General features: G+C 44.2%; 2 protein-coding genes across 2 annotated transcripts in view; one reads left to right on the top strand and one right to left on the bottom strand.

Moving 5' to 3' along the window:
* Nucleotides 1-377: 377 nt before the first annotated feature.
* chst2b (carbohydrate (N-acetylglucosamine-6-O) sulfotransferase 2b) lies at nucleotides 378-2,824 on the top strand. Its single transcript, XM_062479489.1, has one exon. The coding sequence runs from the start codon at nucleotides 952-954 to the stop codon at nucleotides 2,347-2,349; it is 1,398 nt and encodes a 465-aa protein (XP_062335473.1). The 5' UTR covers nucleotides 378-951; the 3' UTR covers nucleotides 2,350-2,824.
* Nucleotides 2,825-3,959: 1,135 nt separating this feature from the next.
* LOC134034838 (sodium/hydrogen exchanger 9-like) overlaps nucleotides 3,960-19,491 on the bottom strand; it is a 75,265-nt gene continuing 59,733 nt past the window's right edge. The window contains exons 13-16 of the mRNA XM_062479490.1: nucleotides 10,671-10,710; nucleotides 9,584-9,660; nucleotides 5,128-5,233; nucleotides 3,960-4,885 (exon numbers count right to left, since the gene is read on the bottom strand). Of these exons, the coding sequence (XP_062335474.1) occupies nucleotides 4,706-4,885; nucleotides 5,128-5,233; nucleotides 9,584-9,660; nucleotides 10,671-10,710 (403 nt within the window). The 3' untranslated portion in view covers nucleotides 3,960-4,705. The remainder of the gene's footprint in view (nucleotides 4,886-5,127; nucleotides 5,234-9,583; nucleotides 9,661-10,670; nucleotides 10,711-19,491) is intronic.

Genomic DNA, 19,491 nt, shown 5'->3' with positions numbered 1-19,491 from the left:
TAATTAAGGATCAAACATTGTTTGGAAGTAGAATACGGCGTTTATTTATTTACTTATTTTGAAGGAAAGCAAACATTTTAATGCATCACACTAAACTTAAATTAGTTAGCCTAGTGCACCGTATATTCAACACCTGCAGTGTCCAAATGGATCGGGCAGAGAGCAGACAAAGCATATCTACCATAACAACAGCATCATTTTCCCACAGTCTAGCGTTGCTTCTGAGATTTAGTTTGCACTATGGGCGGCTACATAAGGCTGCGAAGAAAGACAGGCTCGCCACTGAGCCAACGGCGGACCTCGTTGACATACGTCTCCTATTTACGCGCCAATGGCGTCCGAAAGAGGGTGGGTCTTTATTCCTGTGGTCTGATTGAATCAGTCCCTTTTCTATTAGTTAAAGATACGGAACATCGGCAAGAACGGGGAAATATTTGGACGAAAGACTGCACCTCTGGATTAACCAGCGATGTCTTTCGTAATTATGGCATGAGTGAGATGATACGCCACTTCAAAGCTTCCGTGCGTTATAGTAAACATTTTATCTTCCCGCTATTGTTGAATCTTCTAGTGTACAGGCGTGCATCGTTGAGAACTGCGCAGAAATGCACGCTGAATGTGATGAAGCAGGGCGTAATTTATTTCGTTGAACCATTAATATCTCACATTTTATTAGGGGCAAGTTGTAATTTATATTGAAATGCCTGTATTGTTTATATAACTGGATTTTCTCTGTCATGTTAAAAGCCTTGCGCAGTGCAGTAAAAGAGGTCTGCGTTTCGTGTTTTGGATTGCGAATGTGATCTCTAAACGGTTTTGGCTGTGCATTACCTAATCAGTTCACATTCGATAGGATTTCCATTCCCTGCAGATACATCAGTTTCTGTATTGATATACTTTAAATGTTAGAAGCTCTTGCCAAGCGGTAAGAGCCCCTCTCCTAGGTTACAGATGAGAGGCAAACAATATCATCAACAACTGAAGTTGACAGCACCTTGGGAAAAGGATGCTAGTTACGGGAGGAAGCTCAAATCGTACAGGAACCATACCAAGATAATAGCCCAGCCCGGAATCGTAATGAAAGTTCTACGCAGAAAACGGATTGTGCTGTTTATAGCCTATTTTTTGCTGCTGGTCCTGACGATGCTGAACTTGGCCAACTACAAATGGACTAAGGAGCCTCAACAGTGCAATCACCAGATGAGGAGCACCACTTACCAGAGCAGATCAGACATCCGCTTCCTCTACAGACCCTCTCTGGCTAAAAAGAGACAGCTGGTGTATGTTCTGACCACCTGGAGGTCGGGCTCCTCTTTTTTTGGGGAGCTTTTTAACCAAAATCCCGAAGTGTTCTTCTTGTATGAGCCCATGTGGCACATATGGCAGAAACTTTACCCAGGTGACGCTGTGTCTTTACAGGGAGCGGCCCGGGACATGCTCAGCTCCTTGTACCGCTGTGACCTCTCTGTTTTCCAACTGTACAACAGCCCCGGGGGGAAGAACTTCACTTCCTTGGGTCTGTTCGGTGCAACACTCAATAAAGTGGTGTGCTCCTACCCCCTCTGCTCTGCATACAGGAAGGAGGTGGTAGGAATGGTGGATGACAAGGTGTGTAAAAAGTGCCCCCCACAAAGCCTTAGACTTCTGGAGGAGGAATGCCTCAAGTACAACACCATAGTCATCAAAGGGGTGCGCATTTTGGACGTGAACGTTTTGGCCCCACTCATGGAGGACCCTTCTTTGGACTTGAAGGTGATCCACCTGGTACGTGACCCCAGGGCAGTTGCGAACTCCAGGATCAAATCCAGGCACGGCCTTATCCGGGAGAACCTGCAGGTGGTCCGAAGCCGGGACCCTAAACTGCGAAGGATACCGTTTGTGGACCCCAACCACAAAGTCAACAAGAAGGACGGTGCGGACTACCACTCCATAGGAGCCATGGAGGTGATCTGCGACCGTACCTCCAGGACCCTGAGGACTGCCTTAAACCCCCCCAGCTGGCTCAAAGGGAAGTACATGGCGGTTCGTTACGAGGACCTGGTGGAGAGCCCCGTGAAGACCCTGAGGAACATCTACCGCTTCACCAACCTGACCGGCAACCACGACATCGAGACGTTCGCCTTGAACATGACCAGCGGCTCGAGTTCCTCCTCCAAGCCGTTCATCGTGTCTTCCCGGAACGCCACCCAGGCGGCGAGCGCGTGGAGAACGGTTCTAAGCATCCAGCAGATCAAGCAGGTGGAGGACTACTGCCACCACTCAATGTCTGTGCTCGGCTACGAACGCGTACGAACAGCAGGAGAGGCCAAGGACTTGAGTAAATCTTTACTGACTGTTTCGAAACTGTGACAGAGTTCCCCACCAAAGACAATTAATTTGATTTTGTATTTTCTCTTCCTCTTTTTTTTTTTGCATCGAGTGCCGTTTTCCGTTCATTGTGGAACTAAAGCTTTACTTTGAATCAGTGTTTGGAGTACTGCCGAGCCACACTTGGAATGTATTTTTGTTTGTTTCCATTGAATTGCGGGTGGTGTTTGAAGGGACCACAACTTTTGTATCTGGATAACTGGATGTGTTCAACAACGCAAGGCCTATGAACAATGACTTGAACATGAAAGCTGCAACTAAACAACTGTATAATTCCTGTATCTTGTTATGATAACACTTCAAATTGGATGTTTATGGGGTTATTTTGAATGTTAAAAACCTCAGATTTTTGGGTTTACCAGTAACCTTATTGTCTGTACAAGTGATAATAGTGGATGGGATAAAAAGACAAAAAAAAAGAAATACATGAGTTTATTCTTTGAAAAGGTTGTGTTCTTTGTGAGAACTGCGTTGAGTCAGAGACAATCATTAAACCGATCTGTTCCAGTGAAGAGTAGCAGGACATGTCCCTAGTCTAGGTACACTAGGTGTTGGGATAATTTAAATATGTAACAGACTGTAATGCTATGACAGGAAAATCTTAATTAGACTAGTGTTTCTAACTGTCAATGGGAGTAAATCTTTGCCGTTTACAATGTTTACAATGTTAAATTCTCTTACAGAAACACTGGTATTTTGTCTTGAGTTCAGACAACAAAAAATAGAATAACAGCATCTTAATTTAAAAAGACAGTGAAATAAACAATGAACTGTCCATTTGAATTGAGATTATGACCATTTCCGAGCTACGTTATTAGACCATGGTGTAATACCGTAGGTTTCAGATTATCTACTTAGGAAGAATCACATCCTTCATTCTGAATCCACAATTTTTAATAACTCTGCCCAAATATGAGTGGCCTTAGCTACTGTAGACTGTAGCGCCATAGCAAAGTTGCCACAACAAATCCCTAAGGAACAGATTCATTTACAAAGGAATGTTGTCAAATGGATACAAACATTATCCTCCACTGGGAAGGAATGTGGAGATAGGCAAGGTTTGTGAATAACAGGGTCAGGGAAAAGGATTCAGTCAGACAAACAATGTAAATATGGAAAACAAATGTTTTCTCCACAACAAAAAGCTCTGCAGATGAAAGGAATCTGTTGGAAAACACTTCAGAATGGAACAGGCAGACTTCTTGAAAATATCCATAGATTATCAAAGAAAATATATTGTTTTTAAACATGTTTTTTACACATATTTTTTGACATAAGCAACAGTAGAATAGCATTCCGTAGATGCAGTCATGCATTCAAGATTTAACCTTTGACAGGCACTCACGTCAAGGACACAGCTCTTATTAACATGAGGAAAACAATCTGTATTCTCACAGGGAGCCTAGCCTTCAGTATATTGGATTTGTTCTGAACACTGCCTCACTCAAGGGGAATGGGGCACAGATATTTATGCCATAATGAACATTGTGGCGAAATCCAGACTGAATACATCAGATTCTCTATTTACTTCAATTTGCTGGGGCATCCTTTACATACACTGCTAATAAAAAACTATTAGAAGGGGAATAAGAAGTATTGTCTTGCAGCCTTAAACAATAAATGAGAAAGAGGATGAGGCACATCAAGATTAAATGGCATACATTTTAACCCTTGTGCTGCCTTCGGGTCACATGACCCAAAGGTTCATAATGAACCATCATTGTGTTTACCCAATTTTACCCAATACAAAAACAAATTAAAATAATTTTCTTTTAACCTTTGCAATGTGGGGGGTCTGAGACAGCCCAACGGTTAAAAGAAAATGCTTCACTTTGTTTTTGTATGCGGTAAAGTTGTCGCAATACGACGGTGGGTCACAATGACTGATGGGTCAGAATGACCCGAAGATAACACAAGGGTTAATGAGGCAAAAGGCTTGGAGAAAGTACAATAAAGGTTTTACAAGAGCTGGAGGAACAGCTGAGCAAGTTGGTACAAAAATAACAATTCTAAGAATTAAAGGTTATAAGGTTATAAACGGCAAGGGACTGCAATTTCCAGAATGATTTACTTTGCTTGTGTGTGTGTGTGTGTGTGTGTGTGTGTGTGTGTGTGTGTGAACGTCTATTGGTTTATGTGAGCAGTGTGTGCGTCTGTTGTTCACATGAGTTCAGACCACCTGTGATCCTCTAGGACTGACTGCTGTAACTTCTGGTCCTGTTGTGTCCACAGCCTAGTCGGCTGACCTCATACTGCAGGGGAAGCTGGGATAGCCTGGGGGTGGGGGGGACCTCGCTGACATGCTGAGGATAGGTAACCCTCTCCCTTTGACCCCCTCTCATTCCTCCCCCCCAGCTGTAGCTGGAGTACTTCCCAGTCCCAGGTCTCCTTCCAGAGGGTCCTCGTGAGGCTCTGGCTCTGCGACGCCCCCGACAGACCCACCCTGGTCCCCCAGGGCTTCCTTCAGGTTGACCTCTGTACAGCCTGCGTCGGCATCATCCCGCAACCGCTCCTGGTTCTGAAAGTCACCGTAGAGAAATGGTTTGACGCCGTCATGAGCTCAAAGTGTATATACGGCCCATGTGCATCATTAACTCTCGCCCATTAAGCTTGTTGTTCCAGTTGGCTCAGGATAAGTGAGTCCCGCAGCTCAACTTTGCTTTACTGTGGTGTCTTTTATGACGATAAAATATATTTTACGAGTTTACAAAAAACAGGATACGTAACTGCAGTGTGTTGCTGAGAGCAGGGCAGTCTTACCTCATAGGCATGAGGGCTGGTCAGGAGCCGGGCCAAGGGGCCACACCAGATGGGCAGCGTGCTGGTCAGTGGAGGGCCGGAGTGTGTGAGCGCTGGCCCAAGATATCTGTGACCTGGTTAAGACGTGTGTGTGTGCGAGAGAGAAAGTATGTGTGTGTGCGGGCAATGTGAAGGACTGTGTGTTTGTGTGTGTGTAAAGTGAAAAGTTGTGTGGCATTTACACCAGTCCCAAGCCTAGCCCCAGGGCACCAACTGTTAACTTCTGTGATTGTTCAAAGTTATTACAGCATGTACACATAGGGCATGTGGTATTTCAAGTGGTTTATGCGTTAAAACAAAGCTACAATAAAGCTCAACATTTTGAAAACAAAATAGTTGATAAATTCAGAATGAAATATTTTTGTATTTGGCAAAAACTAAAGTTCTGAAACTCCTGATTGAACTTGATTGAATTAATGATGGTCTTTTAAATCAACAAATAAATACGTCTTTAAATTAAATGAATCAATAATTAACAGACTGATACATTTCAGTTTATCAAGTAAACAAGGTTATAATTAATCTACATTTTACCCACTAATCCAGTAAGCATCCAGAATTAGATGTTAAACCCGAAAAATACTGTACGAAGTTATAGACAAAAGGAACCCAAGTGCAGTCTGTTTACATGAAGCTACAGAGATGACATTCAAGGGGAGGAGAAAGTGACCAAATCCTTCCTCTCGTCACTGTTCAGCATGTGCTATAGAGGCTCGTCACATTAGGCTCATTCATATTTTAAAGTGTTCACGTGAAAATGGGGTCAGACATGGGGCCAAGCTCCATCTTCATGTTCATAAATAATGCCATCGCGATGAGACAGTTTCCAGGAGGTGGAGTGGGGTCTACTTCTCCCAGAAGGGACCCACAGAATGAGGCACGTGAAACAGCAATGGCAGACAAGAGACAGAGTCAAATAATGATGTACTGAACAACAGTTTGTAGATCTCTTTTCAAGGACACTTATTCAGTAGGACATGGGAATAAGAAAAAGCCATGATAGTGTTAATCCGACACAAAATTGTGTCTGTCTCCTACATGAAATCATTTCCAAGACAATTATTTGCTTCACGGCCACAGCTGTGGGTGGAAGAATAAATAAGAATGAGAGAAAAGACAAGAGATTCTTTCTGTCGCTTTCACATCCTCTCTCCCGCAAGGAACAGGCACTGTGCGAGGCTGGCAACAATGACATAGTCTTTTGTTCCGCTGTCCTCATCTCCATGCCATAATTACACTTTGAGTACTGTCAGAAAGGAATAGGACAAAAAAAAGATATAGTCCTTATGAGGTGAACTTTAATGTTCCATTTTCTCCGGAATCTTTCCTTATGACTCATCAGTGAGGAATGCCACTGACATCGTTTTCCATTTTAACCCCAATGTGCGACAACATTTTGCTTTGTTCTTTCACAGCTGCAGGCATTAAGGCTATTTTTAGGGGGGTTTTTTCTCGAAAATGCTTGACTGGCATCAGACAAAGAGTGTTTCAAACAAAGACTTAGTGGAGAGATAGTTGATTAAGGAGTTTTGTGAGGGGCTGTGTGACAGAAACATGACTGGAGCACAGCAGTGGAGGTGAGTGTGGACATCCAGTCTGGGGGTGGGAGGGTAGATAACAATTACATTTTTATCTAAACAATCCCATAAAGAATATGTGGTAATCTGAGGAGAGAAACAACAGAAGAACACGCAGTCTTCCTGCCTGGACGACATTATCTATACCAAAACAAAGAGCACAAGAAATGATCTATCATGGCTGTTTGGGGCTTTCCCACAATTCTTCAACATTATCAGCGCCACGCAAGGGCTGTGGGACTCACATGCATCGTTCTGTAAGGTAACAGGATTTATTTATAACTGGAGAGGGTGAGGGGGAGGAGAGAAGGAGGAGAGGGAGGAGAGAAGGTAAAGAGGACAGACGAGGGGCGGTAGTGGGTTTGCTCAGTGCTTATTTATAGGGGGGTGGTCATTTTATTTCAGACAGGCAGCACAATAGACAGCCATGGTAATTATAAGCTCACGCCGTCCGACCGTTACAGTATGGCAGATGGGGGGTAGTGCAACTGTGCTGCTTCAGTCCCACCACAACAATCACACACACACACACAGCACCGTACACATACTACAACTACTTTGGCTTTTAAGTAAGGGAGACCCCAAGGATTGCATCAGGGTTCTGGCCAGGAGCCACAGTTTGTAAACTCCCTCACCTGGGTAAGATCAAAAGAGCTGTCTGTCAAGCATGTCCAAACTGATGCTTAGACTGAAGCACGTACCAATCAGCCTTTGAGTTTAGCGAGCTTGGGAACAGGGGAAGGGGCAGAGTGACACGGGGGTGTGTGTGTGTGGGGGCGCACTGTAAGATAAGTAGAGGCAGCTCCATTCAGTACTTGTCAGGCTGATCCTTGTTGAGACCGCCTCCACCTGGTTCAAAGGCGCCGTGACAACGGGGCCTTTGACTGAGTAGGAAACACTGGTGACCATGACAGCTCGTACGCCTGCTACTCTCTCCTCTCATTTGCCCAGAAATACAGGATATACACACACGCGCGCACGCTCACACACGTATATACGCTCACACACACACACACACACACACACACACACACACACGCACACACACACACAAGCATAAATTAATATATACACACATATACATATATATACTGTATATTTATATATATAAACATTTATACTAAATTGATCTTCCGAGTACTTCAACACTAGCGGCAAAACACACTGCACATCGTTGCTATGGATACAGACCCAAATTGTATGGAATACATGGGGCTAAGCAATGCAGGTGGTGGTAAGACGTCAACCTCGAGTGTGTGTGTGTGTGTGTGTGTGTGTATGCAGGGGGAGCAAGTGATGATTTTCTTCTCATTACTGAAAGATAAAAGCGCATATGCACATTCACGCACATACACATACAAACACACAAGCAGCCACACACACTCTCTGGGTCCTTGGCTTATACACCGACTGACTCATAGGTTCTTGGCAGACAGAATATGCATCTCATTGGATGAGAGCATCTCTTGTGGCTCACGGATGGTGATTAGTTTCATGGCTAAGAAAACATATTTGGTCAAATGGGATTGAAAGCATTGCGACTGAAAAGAGGAGACGCATACAGTAACACAAAGTCTAGATTGCTCACAGCGAAGATGCAATCACGTCACACCATGCCTGAAACCATCTTTAAAACAGCCAATAGATCAGAACCCAAACAATTACACTATACTATATCAATGCGAGACTTTGAAATATGATCTCTGAAATGAGAATACCTAAGCTTGCCATTAGTATAAATGAGTGTAATTAGAGAAATAGAACCTTGTTGTAGAGCTACTAGAAATCTGTTGTCTTCACACGATGATAGGAGGCAGTTCTCCTTTGATATTCTCTTTGCCTGGCCGGCATATACAGAGCAGAGAGCCATCTGGCCCAGAGCACTGACTTCAAGAAGCCCACAAAAGCAGACTTCGGCTGCATCTATAATACAGGTTGATAAATATAACAATAAATCTCTAAGAAATACGACTTTGAGTACACACATTTCCTATAGGTTCAAGGTTGGCATGTAGTTGGAGCGTGTACATTTTGAACTGTATACTGTACCTAGGAACAGAACTGTATACTGTACCTAGGAACAGAACTGTATACTGTACCTAGGAACAGAACTGTATACTGTACCTAGGAACAGAACCCCCCCAAAAATCTATGTTTGAATCCCATGTACCACTGTCACATTGTTCTTATGACTTATGACAAACATAGAAGGGAAGGATTATCCTCAGCTAACTTGTTTGCTCACGGCCAATACTGATGCTGAGCCAACACAGATGACCAGCTCTCTATCCCAGGCTGACTGGATCATGTGGCTGTTATATCGCTCAATTGGGTTTGCCTCTGTTTAATGCGGTGGTCATGAAATTCTAGCATTGAGGACAAACATTTGCCCCCACCCTTAACGGTTAGGGTTACACTCTCTGCAAACAGGAATTTATCCCAGTGACCGGTTCCCACACAAACGCATTTGCACAAACAACTGGTTGATATGCAACCACTCACATACACACAAACTCAGACAAATAAAGAGTGGACATACACAATGCACACTATATCCTGTTTAGTCATATATCTTTCTGAGAAAAAGAGCGTGGCCTGTCTCATGCTGAACTCATTCACTTTCACACAGTACTGAATGAAAATGACATTCTAGAAATGCAAATCCAGGGACGACAGCATTTACCATTCCTGTAATACGTGTGTGGTGCATGTGCGCCTGTTTCTTTTTTCCTCTCTTCCTGCATCTGAATGTGTGTCTGTCTTTGTCGGCGCCTGTGTGTGTGTGTGTGTTCTCCAATCTCTGTACAAGCTATAGGCGGAGGACGTCGGTGAAAGGATACTTGTGTTCCAGACGATGCCACAGGCCGGCTGTTGTGTCTACCCTGCCCTCCCCTGCTGCTCCCCTCTCTGTCCGACCCTGCGAAGCATGAGAGGGAACCACTGTTTGTCACAGCCACACAAAGACCCTCAGGCTTGTCCACCGACCCTGCCTGATGGAAATACTGAAAACCTTCATTCCCCGGAGAGGTCTAGAAGAACATATCCAATGATACACCCCCCCCCCCCCCCCCTCTCTCTCTCTCTCTCTTTCCCTCTTTGACGGCAGGAACCTCAAACTCTCTCTTCCAACGGGGACATCTTGTTCTCAAGGAACGAGCGAACACGGCTAGCACCCTGCGGTTCGGTAGGGGTGGGGTAGGGGGGTAAGGGGAGGAGGAGCCCGACTCTGGGCAAGGTTACACTTGGCCATTTCCATAAGAAAGAGTCCAGCGTGGGGGCCCTTCGAGCCAGGCGGCTAGCCTTACCCTCCGTTGGGGATACCGTCGTCCCTGCCCGCTCCATTCACAGCTCCCCCAACCCCCTTTCCTAGTCTCTCATTATACTGATGAGATGTTATCTCCGTCCGCGCACACAGACAACGGCAGGGTCAAGCGAGAAGATGAAAGAGCAGTGGGAGACCGAGGGAGACAGAAGGGAGAGAGTCGGACGGCCCTGACGATGGCACTGTCATTCCTTTCCGAGAGAGAGAGAGAGAGAGAGAGAGAGAGAGAGAGAGAGAGAGAGAGAGAGAGAGAGAGAGAGAGAGAGAGAGAGAGAGAGAGAGAGTGAACATATCTTCTCCTGGCAACTCGAACCCCTCTCAAATTCCTTCTCGACTTTGATGTCGCAAGCGGTCGAATACACAAGAACGGGGGGATAAGATAAAAGGATAAAAGCCTGTATCGTGAAGAAGGACAGAGGAGGAGCGGGGATATTTTCGATGCACTGTGTCAAACTCTGTCATGTTTCGATCCCATGGGTTAGGGTTAGGGTATGATGGAGGGCATGAAACAGAGAAGGGCATATCTGTCAGACTGATTGTAGAGGGGGTCTTCAGTACGCAGCCCTGTACCCTGGATGGAAGGTGTGTTGGTGTTTCCACGTTACCTGAACTGAGACCTCGTCTTCATCTTCGTCTACGCCAATTCTGTGGGGGGGGGAGCAATGATATAAAAGTTCATTCAGCATATATAATTCGTTTGTGTGTGTGAGTTCCCTTAGAATTTTCAATTTTTATTGTATTTTTGCTGCCTAATTTCCTGATTTTCCTCACCCATCTACACTTACAAAGTAAACACTTATTTGAACGTGTATAAAAAAATTTATACAGTAACATGTAATGCCATGGAAAGGATCCACATAAAAGTAGTCAAATCTGGAACTGAAAAAGGGATTCAGGTGAACTGCATCAAAGCCAGTTACAAGCATACACGCTGTGGTAAAACAGAAATAGAGAAGTCTGATCTGCCTCATCACATGGAAAACGGCTGTGTAGCCTTCGATGAACGACAAAACACTGCGAGTTGCACTTGATGCACAGCGCTGATCACTCCCTGTGCGGCCCCCGCTTGGTGTCCGTGGCCCTCAAGCATTAGAGGCCCAGTTGTGGGCTTGCTCAGTGGGATTTGAAAACAGTGAGTCCCCCAACATGCCAGTGGCATAGCCGGTCAACTGTCTGATTTCAAAATGAGACTTTTATCTAGAGGTGCCCTCCTGTACATAGATTCCGTTTTTTCAGCACTGACTACTGACTATTGATTTATTCTTATGGGGCGGCTGTGGCTCAGGGGGTACAGAGGGTCGTCTGTTAATCGGAAGGTTGGCGGTTCGATCGCCGACTCCTCCCAGGCCATGTGCCGAAGTATCCTTGAGTAAGACTCTGAACCCCAAGTTGCTCCCGATGGGCAGAGCGGCGCCTTGCATGGCAGCTCGCCGCCGTCGGTATGTGTGACTGTGAGTATGAATGGGTGAATGAGAGGCAAAAATTGTAAAGCGCTTTGGGTGCCGCTAAGGTAAAAAAACACGCTATATAAATGCAGTCCATTTACCATCTTGGAAGTGCTGCCGCAACTTCACCTTGAATGAAAGTTTGAACTACCCAATTGGGAACTGAGAGCTAGACAGCTGGTGCTCTGTTAGTACAGCACTAAGCTTTAACAGTAGGCCATTATTGTCATAACAACCTGGCCACTTGTGGGACACACTGCATCTACTGTGTGTGGATATGAATGCGTGTGTGAGTCTCCTAATTTGCTTATACCAATGTGGTTTTCTCTCTCCAAATGAAATGTGTCTGATTGCTCTTATCAGAGCCTCCACTTTAGATGAGGTGATCTTTCTAATCACTGATACATTCTTCCCTCTCCCATTCCTTTCCTTTCTCTTCTCCTCTCTCGCGTTCTTTTCTCCCTCTCTCTTTTCCACATTTTCCTGACCTCCTCTCTTTCCCTGCCTCAGTGGAGGGCAGGAGAGAGGGATGGGGGTGGTGCATGGATTTGTGTTGAGATTGCTCAGGGGTAGGGTGTCTGCTGGAGAAAAAAAGGGCGGAGCCGATCTGTCATTATCGCCCTGTGCACTTACAATGAAACGTATGCCAGCGGGGAGCAAGCTGCATCCCATCTTCCCATTTGTGTGTGTGTGTGGGTGTTTTGGGGGTTGGGGTAGTATGGGGCAGGCCAGGACAGGCACACACACTGCTTCATTGTAAATCTTTCCCTTCATCCCAGGAAAGGGCAGGCTCTGTCACCGACTGAACATGAGAGGGAGAAGAGATAGATAAGGGAAGAAAGTTGAAAGAGGAATGATAGGTGAGAGGGAGAGAGAGAGAGAGAGAGAGAGAGAGAGAGAGAGAGAGAGAGAGAGAGAGAAGGCGAGAGAGAGAGAGAGAGAGAGAGAGAGAGAGAGAGAGGAGGTAGGAGTAAAAGAAGGTGAGAGAAGGAAACAAGGGGAAGGGAAGAAGAAGAGATGGGGTAAGAAAGGAAATGAGAAGGGAATGAGAGAGAAAGATAAGAAAAAGAGATGGAAACAAAAGAGTACAAAGGAACAAAATAAAGAACAAGAGTAGAGAAAAGAAGAAATCGGTATGGGGAAGAAGAAATGATTGAGAATGAGAGAGAGGGAGGGCGGGCTGTGGGGGAAGAGACAGTCCTAAAAGGGCAGACGAGAAATAATGAGAGGTGGAAAGGAGAAAGGGCTAACACACACTGTGGGCGGTCTAACAGAGGCTCTCACAGTGAAACCTGATCCGTAGTGTCTCTGTAGAGAGACAGGGAACACACTGACAGGCAGTTATCGCTTTGCGGACTTGCAGAATGAGAACGTGGAGACTAGGAGCGTAACAGTGACATCAGCAGATATAGTTTGTGCGTTGTGTATTGTATTTTGGATTATTCTTTAGAAGAGGGTAAATGCTTGTAATTATATTTGTAAGTGAACAAGTAGAAGGAAAAAAAAGCGATGGATTAGTTTAGTGAATAGGAGAGTTAATGGTGGTGAGATTAAATCTTGGCCACCATTTATTTCCAATTTAAATCTAGGTAAAGACAGTACATGCGTGAGTTTAAACATTAAAAACCCTGATTCACCGGTAACACAAGATTATGAGAAAGTCTTTTAGTGTTTTCCTCAGGCAGAAAGGCAGAAAGGCCTGAAGTTTGCATCTGGCTCCTGGACCTTTCTAGAAACTCTTTCAGGACTTCTCTCTTAGACAGCAGCAGCATAGCTAGTGCCCACTCCAACACTCCGATCAGTGCAAATGGGTGCAGTACCACACTAGCCAGAGCCAGCCATGCAGTCCAGCCAGCTAGCCAGAAGGAGAGCTGAGCCGGGACAAGACTAGCAGATGGACTGCACAACCCAAGCCAGCTACTGGGTTCTGTGACTAGTATGGCTAGAAGCTGGTGCCTTGGGGAACTTTGACAGATTTAGCAGTTGACCTGCCTCTGAAAAGCTACTTCAGAACAGCCCAGCTGTCGCCACACCTGGCACCTACCCAACGCCCATCAAGCAACAAAACACCAGGCCCTTCGGCAGTACACAGGCTCCATTTAATCAGTCCAGGGGGCATCTGATCTAGCCCTGGCAGAACTGACTCCCCCAGCTCCAGCTCTGAACCTTCTGTCTGAACCATCTCCGGCTGCTGGAATGAGCAGAGGCCTTACTGAGTTCCGCAAACAGGCTGACACCCTATCTCCATCAGGGAGACTCCATCTCTGGTGCTCTTTCTCCTGCTGCCGGGCCCTGGAAGCCTGGGCTGCCTCTGACTGGAAGCCTGACCCATCTCAGCGAGAGAGGACAGCTGAGCTCAGCATCCCCTCAGCTCTACCACAGTCCTCAGGCTTACCCGCCCCCCCCCCCTCTCCCCTTCACACACACACGCACACACACCTTGTCAAAAGGACGTTAAGATGGGGCCAAAAGGGCGTTGAGATGGGGGCAAAAGGGCGTTGAGATGGGGGCAAAAGGGCGTTGAGATGGGGGCAAAAGGGCCTTGAGATATGGGGGCTATCTAAGGACCTCAGGTCTTCATGGGCTAGCCCACAGAAATGTTTTACTCCACAGTTTTCTGGCTGTCAAGCTATGCTTTGGAATTACAATATTTTTTTGTTATCAGCCATGGTTAGTTGGTTTCAAGGCAACCTTGAAGTTATGAACAGGCCGGGCACACCCTTTCACCCACGCCCATGCTTCAGTGGGCTAGTGGGTGTGTGTGCTTTCGTGGGACAATAACACCAATGTGCATCAGCTAATCTGTTGAGTCATGGCTTCTTTAACTGGGGAACCAAGGAGGTTGTTGCTTCCTCTGGCAATAAGTGGGGCTATTTTAGGTACACTGACTCAGCGGCTGATATTGGTGCAGAATGGCAGCCCTCGTAGACAGCCGCTAGCCTTCTAGAAAAATACTGTAAATCTGTGAGATCTATATGTGAGATCTGTATGTCACTGTTTTCTGGTTTTGCATACATGTTTTCCATTCATTCTGAATAGGAAGTCTGGCTCCAGGGCTGATGACTGGAACCACTTTGGAATGCATCATGGCCACTTGACTTGACAAATGTTTTCACTGTGCACTGAAGCAGCAATGTGCAATTGTTTGAAAAACGATGAGAACATTGTAAACAAAGTTGCCCTCTATCTTCTATTCGTCCTGATTTATTTTCAACACCAAATAAAATGGATGTTTTTTGTAATAATAAAGCAAGTAGCACTCCCGTACTCGTGCAGTCGTTGTTGTGCTTAACCTTTAGAAAAGAAAACTGTCAGTCAGTTGAAATACCACCGTTACATACACATCCAATCCAGCTCTCGGATGTTTGACAGGGTGAGCTACTAAAAAGGGCTGGGAACTCACTCACGGCGGAGAGTCAGTGAGTGCATTACTACTATGAAGAGCTTTTCTTATTAACTCCCCCACTTTAGCCTCCACCCCTTCGGAATTGCCTTTTAGTCTGTCAGGGGAAATGATGGATATCATGTAGGTCTCTGCCCCAGAATGCTACCAACCAATGCTGCTGCTCGTGCAGCAGGCTAATGGCTAACGCTTTGTGCTTTTGATATGCTTCATGCCACCTCAAGTGTGTTTTGCGTAAATTCTTATGGACTCAAAACGAGGCAAAAAGTATTGCTAATGTGTGTATGACGATCCACAAATGTAAAATGTGTTCCACAAATGTACAATGTGTTTCGCAAATGTAAAACGTTTTTCATAAATGTAAAACGTGTTTCACAAATGTAAAACAAATGTAACAAATGCAAATGTAAATTATGGAAGAAAATCAGTGACATAATATTTTAAATTTTAATTTTAAGTCATTGAATACTTAATATTGAAATTAAAACAACACGGAATTCTCATATAAATATATTTCAATGTAAAATAAAATTCAGGTTACTCAAATTCGAGCCCCCAAAAATGTGATCTTAAAAAATTAGAGCCCCCCCAAAAAAATGTTGCCGATACAATGTGAGCCGAAAAATTGGAGCATATCAAATTCCACCCCCAAAAATTTGAGTATAAAAAATTCAGATTGCAACATCCGGGATACCAAGAATAGGTAGAGCAATCGAGGAGAGAAAATGCATGATGACTACCAGGGAAAACAACCATGCTTGGTTTGAGTCCGATGTGATCAAATCTTGCATTGAGGCTCGATTTCTCTACCTATCCGTGATATCCTGGATGTTGCAATCTGAATTTTTTAAGCTCTGAATTTTTCGGCTCGAAATTGATAGGCTATCATTTTTTTGCCTCAAATCTTTTGAGATGAAATTTTTTGGCCAACATGAATTTTATTTTACATTGAAATATATTCATATGAGAATTTGGTGTTGTTTAAATTTCAATATTGAGTATTCAATGCCTTTTAAAATTGAAAACATTATGTCACTGATTTGCTTCCATACTAAATTGCTTTCCACAAACAATCAAATTTTGATTTGCCTTTGAGTTTTTTCTAACTACATATGTGCAAGACAGTTTCAAGAGGATTCTGTAAAATTGGCGCCATAAAGATTTGCAAATAGGGCCATAAAAAGCTAAACTTAGATTATGTGACTTTTGGCACCAATTTGACACTAGGCTCAAAACAAGAAGTTGCAAATGCATGTATGACGATCCACAAATGTAAAACGTGATCCACAAATGTAAATTGCATTCCATTTGTGAATCAAATTCCAAAATCTAAATGAGAAACACGTTCCGCAAATGTGAAACACGTTCCGCAAATGTGAAACACATTCCGCAAATGTAAAACCGCTTCCACAAATGTAAATGACTTTCCATAAATGTAAATCGCTTTCCACAAATGTAAATCGCGTTCCACAAATGTAAATCGCGTTCCACAAATGTAGTAAATCGCAGTATACACCCCTGATGGAGCAATGTAGGCTCTATGTGTTGTGCCCAAACTGATAAAGGGGTGACACCGGCAGTTGTAGGTACAGTGTTCATTTTAGGACATCCTCAAATCTCAGACTCAAACGAAAAGGCATCAGGTCTCAGACCAAAAGTTGTCAGACTCAGGCGAAACGGCATCAGTCTCAGAAAAACCTCTGTCAGTCTCAGACAAAACAACGTCAAACCAAACAGTGTCAAACCAAACTGCGTCAAATCAAACGGCGTCAAACCAAACAGCGTCAAACCAAACGGCATCAGAAAAACCTCTCATGGTATACATGGAGTTTGTTTGTAGTATCCATGGCAACCGGTGGACTAAACATGGGTTTACTTTACACGAGTGAACTAGTTTGCAAAAAACTACACCACAGCGGTATTCACTGTAAAAGCTGCTATCTACGTTAGCTAATCCAGAAAGCTAGTCAACAGCTCCCTGATCTAGCTCTAACAAATTTTTTTCTGACAACGTTTTGTCTGAGACTGACTGAGGTTTTTCTGATGCCGTTTGCTTTGACGCCGTTTGATTTGAAGCTGTTTGGTTTGACGTCATTTTGTCTGAGACTGACAGAAGTTTTTCTGAGACTGATGCCTTTTCGCCTGACAACTTTTGGTCTGAGACCTGATGCCTTTTCATTTGAGTCTGACACTTGACTCTGAGATCTGAGGATGTCCTAAAATGAACACTGTATGTAGGAGTCAGGTGGCTGAGCGGTTAGAGAATCGGGCTAGTAATCAGAAGGTCGCTGGTTCGATTCCCGGCCGTGCAAAATGACGTTGTGTCCTTGGGCAAGGCACGTCACCCTACTTGCCTCGGGGGGAATGTCCCTGTACTTACTGTAAGTCTTTTGGATAAGAGCGTCTGCTAAATGACCAAATGTAGGAGCGTCTTTAGCCTTAAGCTTAAGTTAAATTATTCACTTCATAAATGTAAAGCATATTTAACACAATTTGTATCATATTTGATACATGAGTTTCAGAGGCCTCTACGTCATTATCATGAGCAATACTTTCCTGAAAAACCTGTTGCATACGATCCTATATATGTCTTCTGCCAACTGTTAGATTTTCAATGCACTGCAGTCAGTATCAAGCATTTAAATACCATTTCCAAAATGGCCACTGTCACGAAGTGACTCGTTTGTTTTCGGCAGGGACATATAAAGTAATATTTTACCTCTATTTCCGCCCATAGCCATTGTACTGTATTTCATGATGCAATCTGGATTATGTCATATCACAATGCCAAATACACTATTTTGTTAAATTTTTTACAAATTAAAAGTAAGGATGTCATAGTAAGAAATATTTAGAGTGGAATTGATGTGTTTTTTATATGTATAAACAAAGCTGTGAACCTACTTTCTTCATTTTTTTGGCATTGAACACCTGGGAAGTGTGAAACACTGTGATTGAAAATCCTAAAATCACATAATGGTTCCCAGACCAGCCATTGTTGAAACATAAAACAAGTTCATGGGAGGTGTTGACCTCCTAGATATGCTGTCTGGAGGTAGGGCGTTCTCATATAGAGCACCTCTTCTCTGGAACAAATTACCTGTCTCAATTAAGGAGTCTGATACTGTTTTGACATTTAAAATTAGGTTAAAAACGTTATTGTTTAGTCAATTCTACGACTGTTAAAGGTAAGTATGTTACTAGTTGGAGGCAACGGGGGATGGGTTGTTTCCATCCTTATTCTATAAGTATAACTTATTTTAGAGTTCTCTTCCCCTGGAACAGATGTCATGTTCCAACCGAGGGGGGCTGTCGCTGTCTTGGTGTGTGGGGCTGCATCAAATACCCCTTTTTTGCTCTGTTAAATTGCTGCACCAGTCCACACTTGACCGGTGGGGATCTCATTCTATTATGACTGTAACTGTTAGCTGCTCCTGGCATTCTCTAATCCCTGCTCTCCTCTCTCTGTCCCCCCCCACACATCCCTTGTGGTGTGGGGGGTTTGAGTTGTCATTTGAGTTGTCAGCACCTGCCTGGTCGTCGGTCGTCCAACGCTGGACCTGGTCGCGAGTCTCCCGGTCCTGTCCTACATCTATAAAGTTGAACAATGGATTTTGGTGTTTCAAAACCCATCGACACTGTATGACTATGTTTAGACAGTGTTCTGCTCCTCTCTCTCACCAACCGTCTCTGGAGGAGGGGATCCCTCTCTAAATTGCTCCTCCCAAGGTTTCTTCCATTTTTTCTCCTGTTGAGAGTTTTTCTGGGAGTTTTTCCTTGTCTTCCTTGAGGGTTTAGGTTGGTTGAGGGGCAGTTCTATGGGCGTATGTGAAGCCCTCTGTGACATGCTTGCGTGTAAAAAGGGCTATACAAATACATTTGATTTGATCTGTCTGCACTTTACAAGTTCAGCTTCAGATCCCGAAGATGGTATATGTATATTACAGACTTGGTGTTGCTGTTTGGGAAAAAATAAGAACCAAACCAACTCAAATGTTCCAAATGTTCCAAAAGCAGTGAAAACCATTTGTTATTGTTTAAAAAATATATATTGTTGTGATCAATAAATTTATAAATATGCCTGATGTATCATTTACATTACATTTAGTCATTTAGCAGACGCTCTTATCCAGAGCGACTTACAGGAAGTACAGGTTCCCCCGAGGCAAGTAGGGTGAAGTGCCTTGCCCAAGGACACAACGTCAGTTGGCATGACCGGGAATCGAACTGGCAACCTTCGGATTACTAGTCCGATTCCCTCACCGCTCAGCCACCTGACTCTCAAACCCACAGCATTCAATGCCACAGCCTAAACTTTATGTCAAAAGAAACATTTTTAATTTCTGGCGCATTCAAACAATCCCCTCAGTGAAGTTTGGCTAGCAACAGCAGCTAGGCTAGCTTGCTCGTACCATAATTCAGCTTCTCCACGCAGGGCTCTAGACTGAGACCAAAAAGTCGCATTTGAGGGCATATTTTCAGTTAGCAGATGGTACCGTTTGAATCGCGATTCCATCTGAAAAATACTGCCGGTGACAACGTTGTTAGAATAGCTTGTCTCAAAGGGGGTTCAGCTTG

The sequence above is a fragment of the Osmerus eperlanus genome, chromosome 15 (genome assembly GCF_963692335.1).
Source record: "Osmerus eperlanus chromosome 15, fOsmEpe2.1, whole genome shotgun sequence".
NCBI lineage: Eukaryota > Metazoa > Chordata > Actinopteri > Osmeriformes > Osmeridae > Osmerus > Osmerus eperlanus.
The sequence above is the reverse complement of the archived record's forward strand: the minus strand, read 5'-3'. Positions and strand labels throughout refer to the sequence as shown.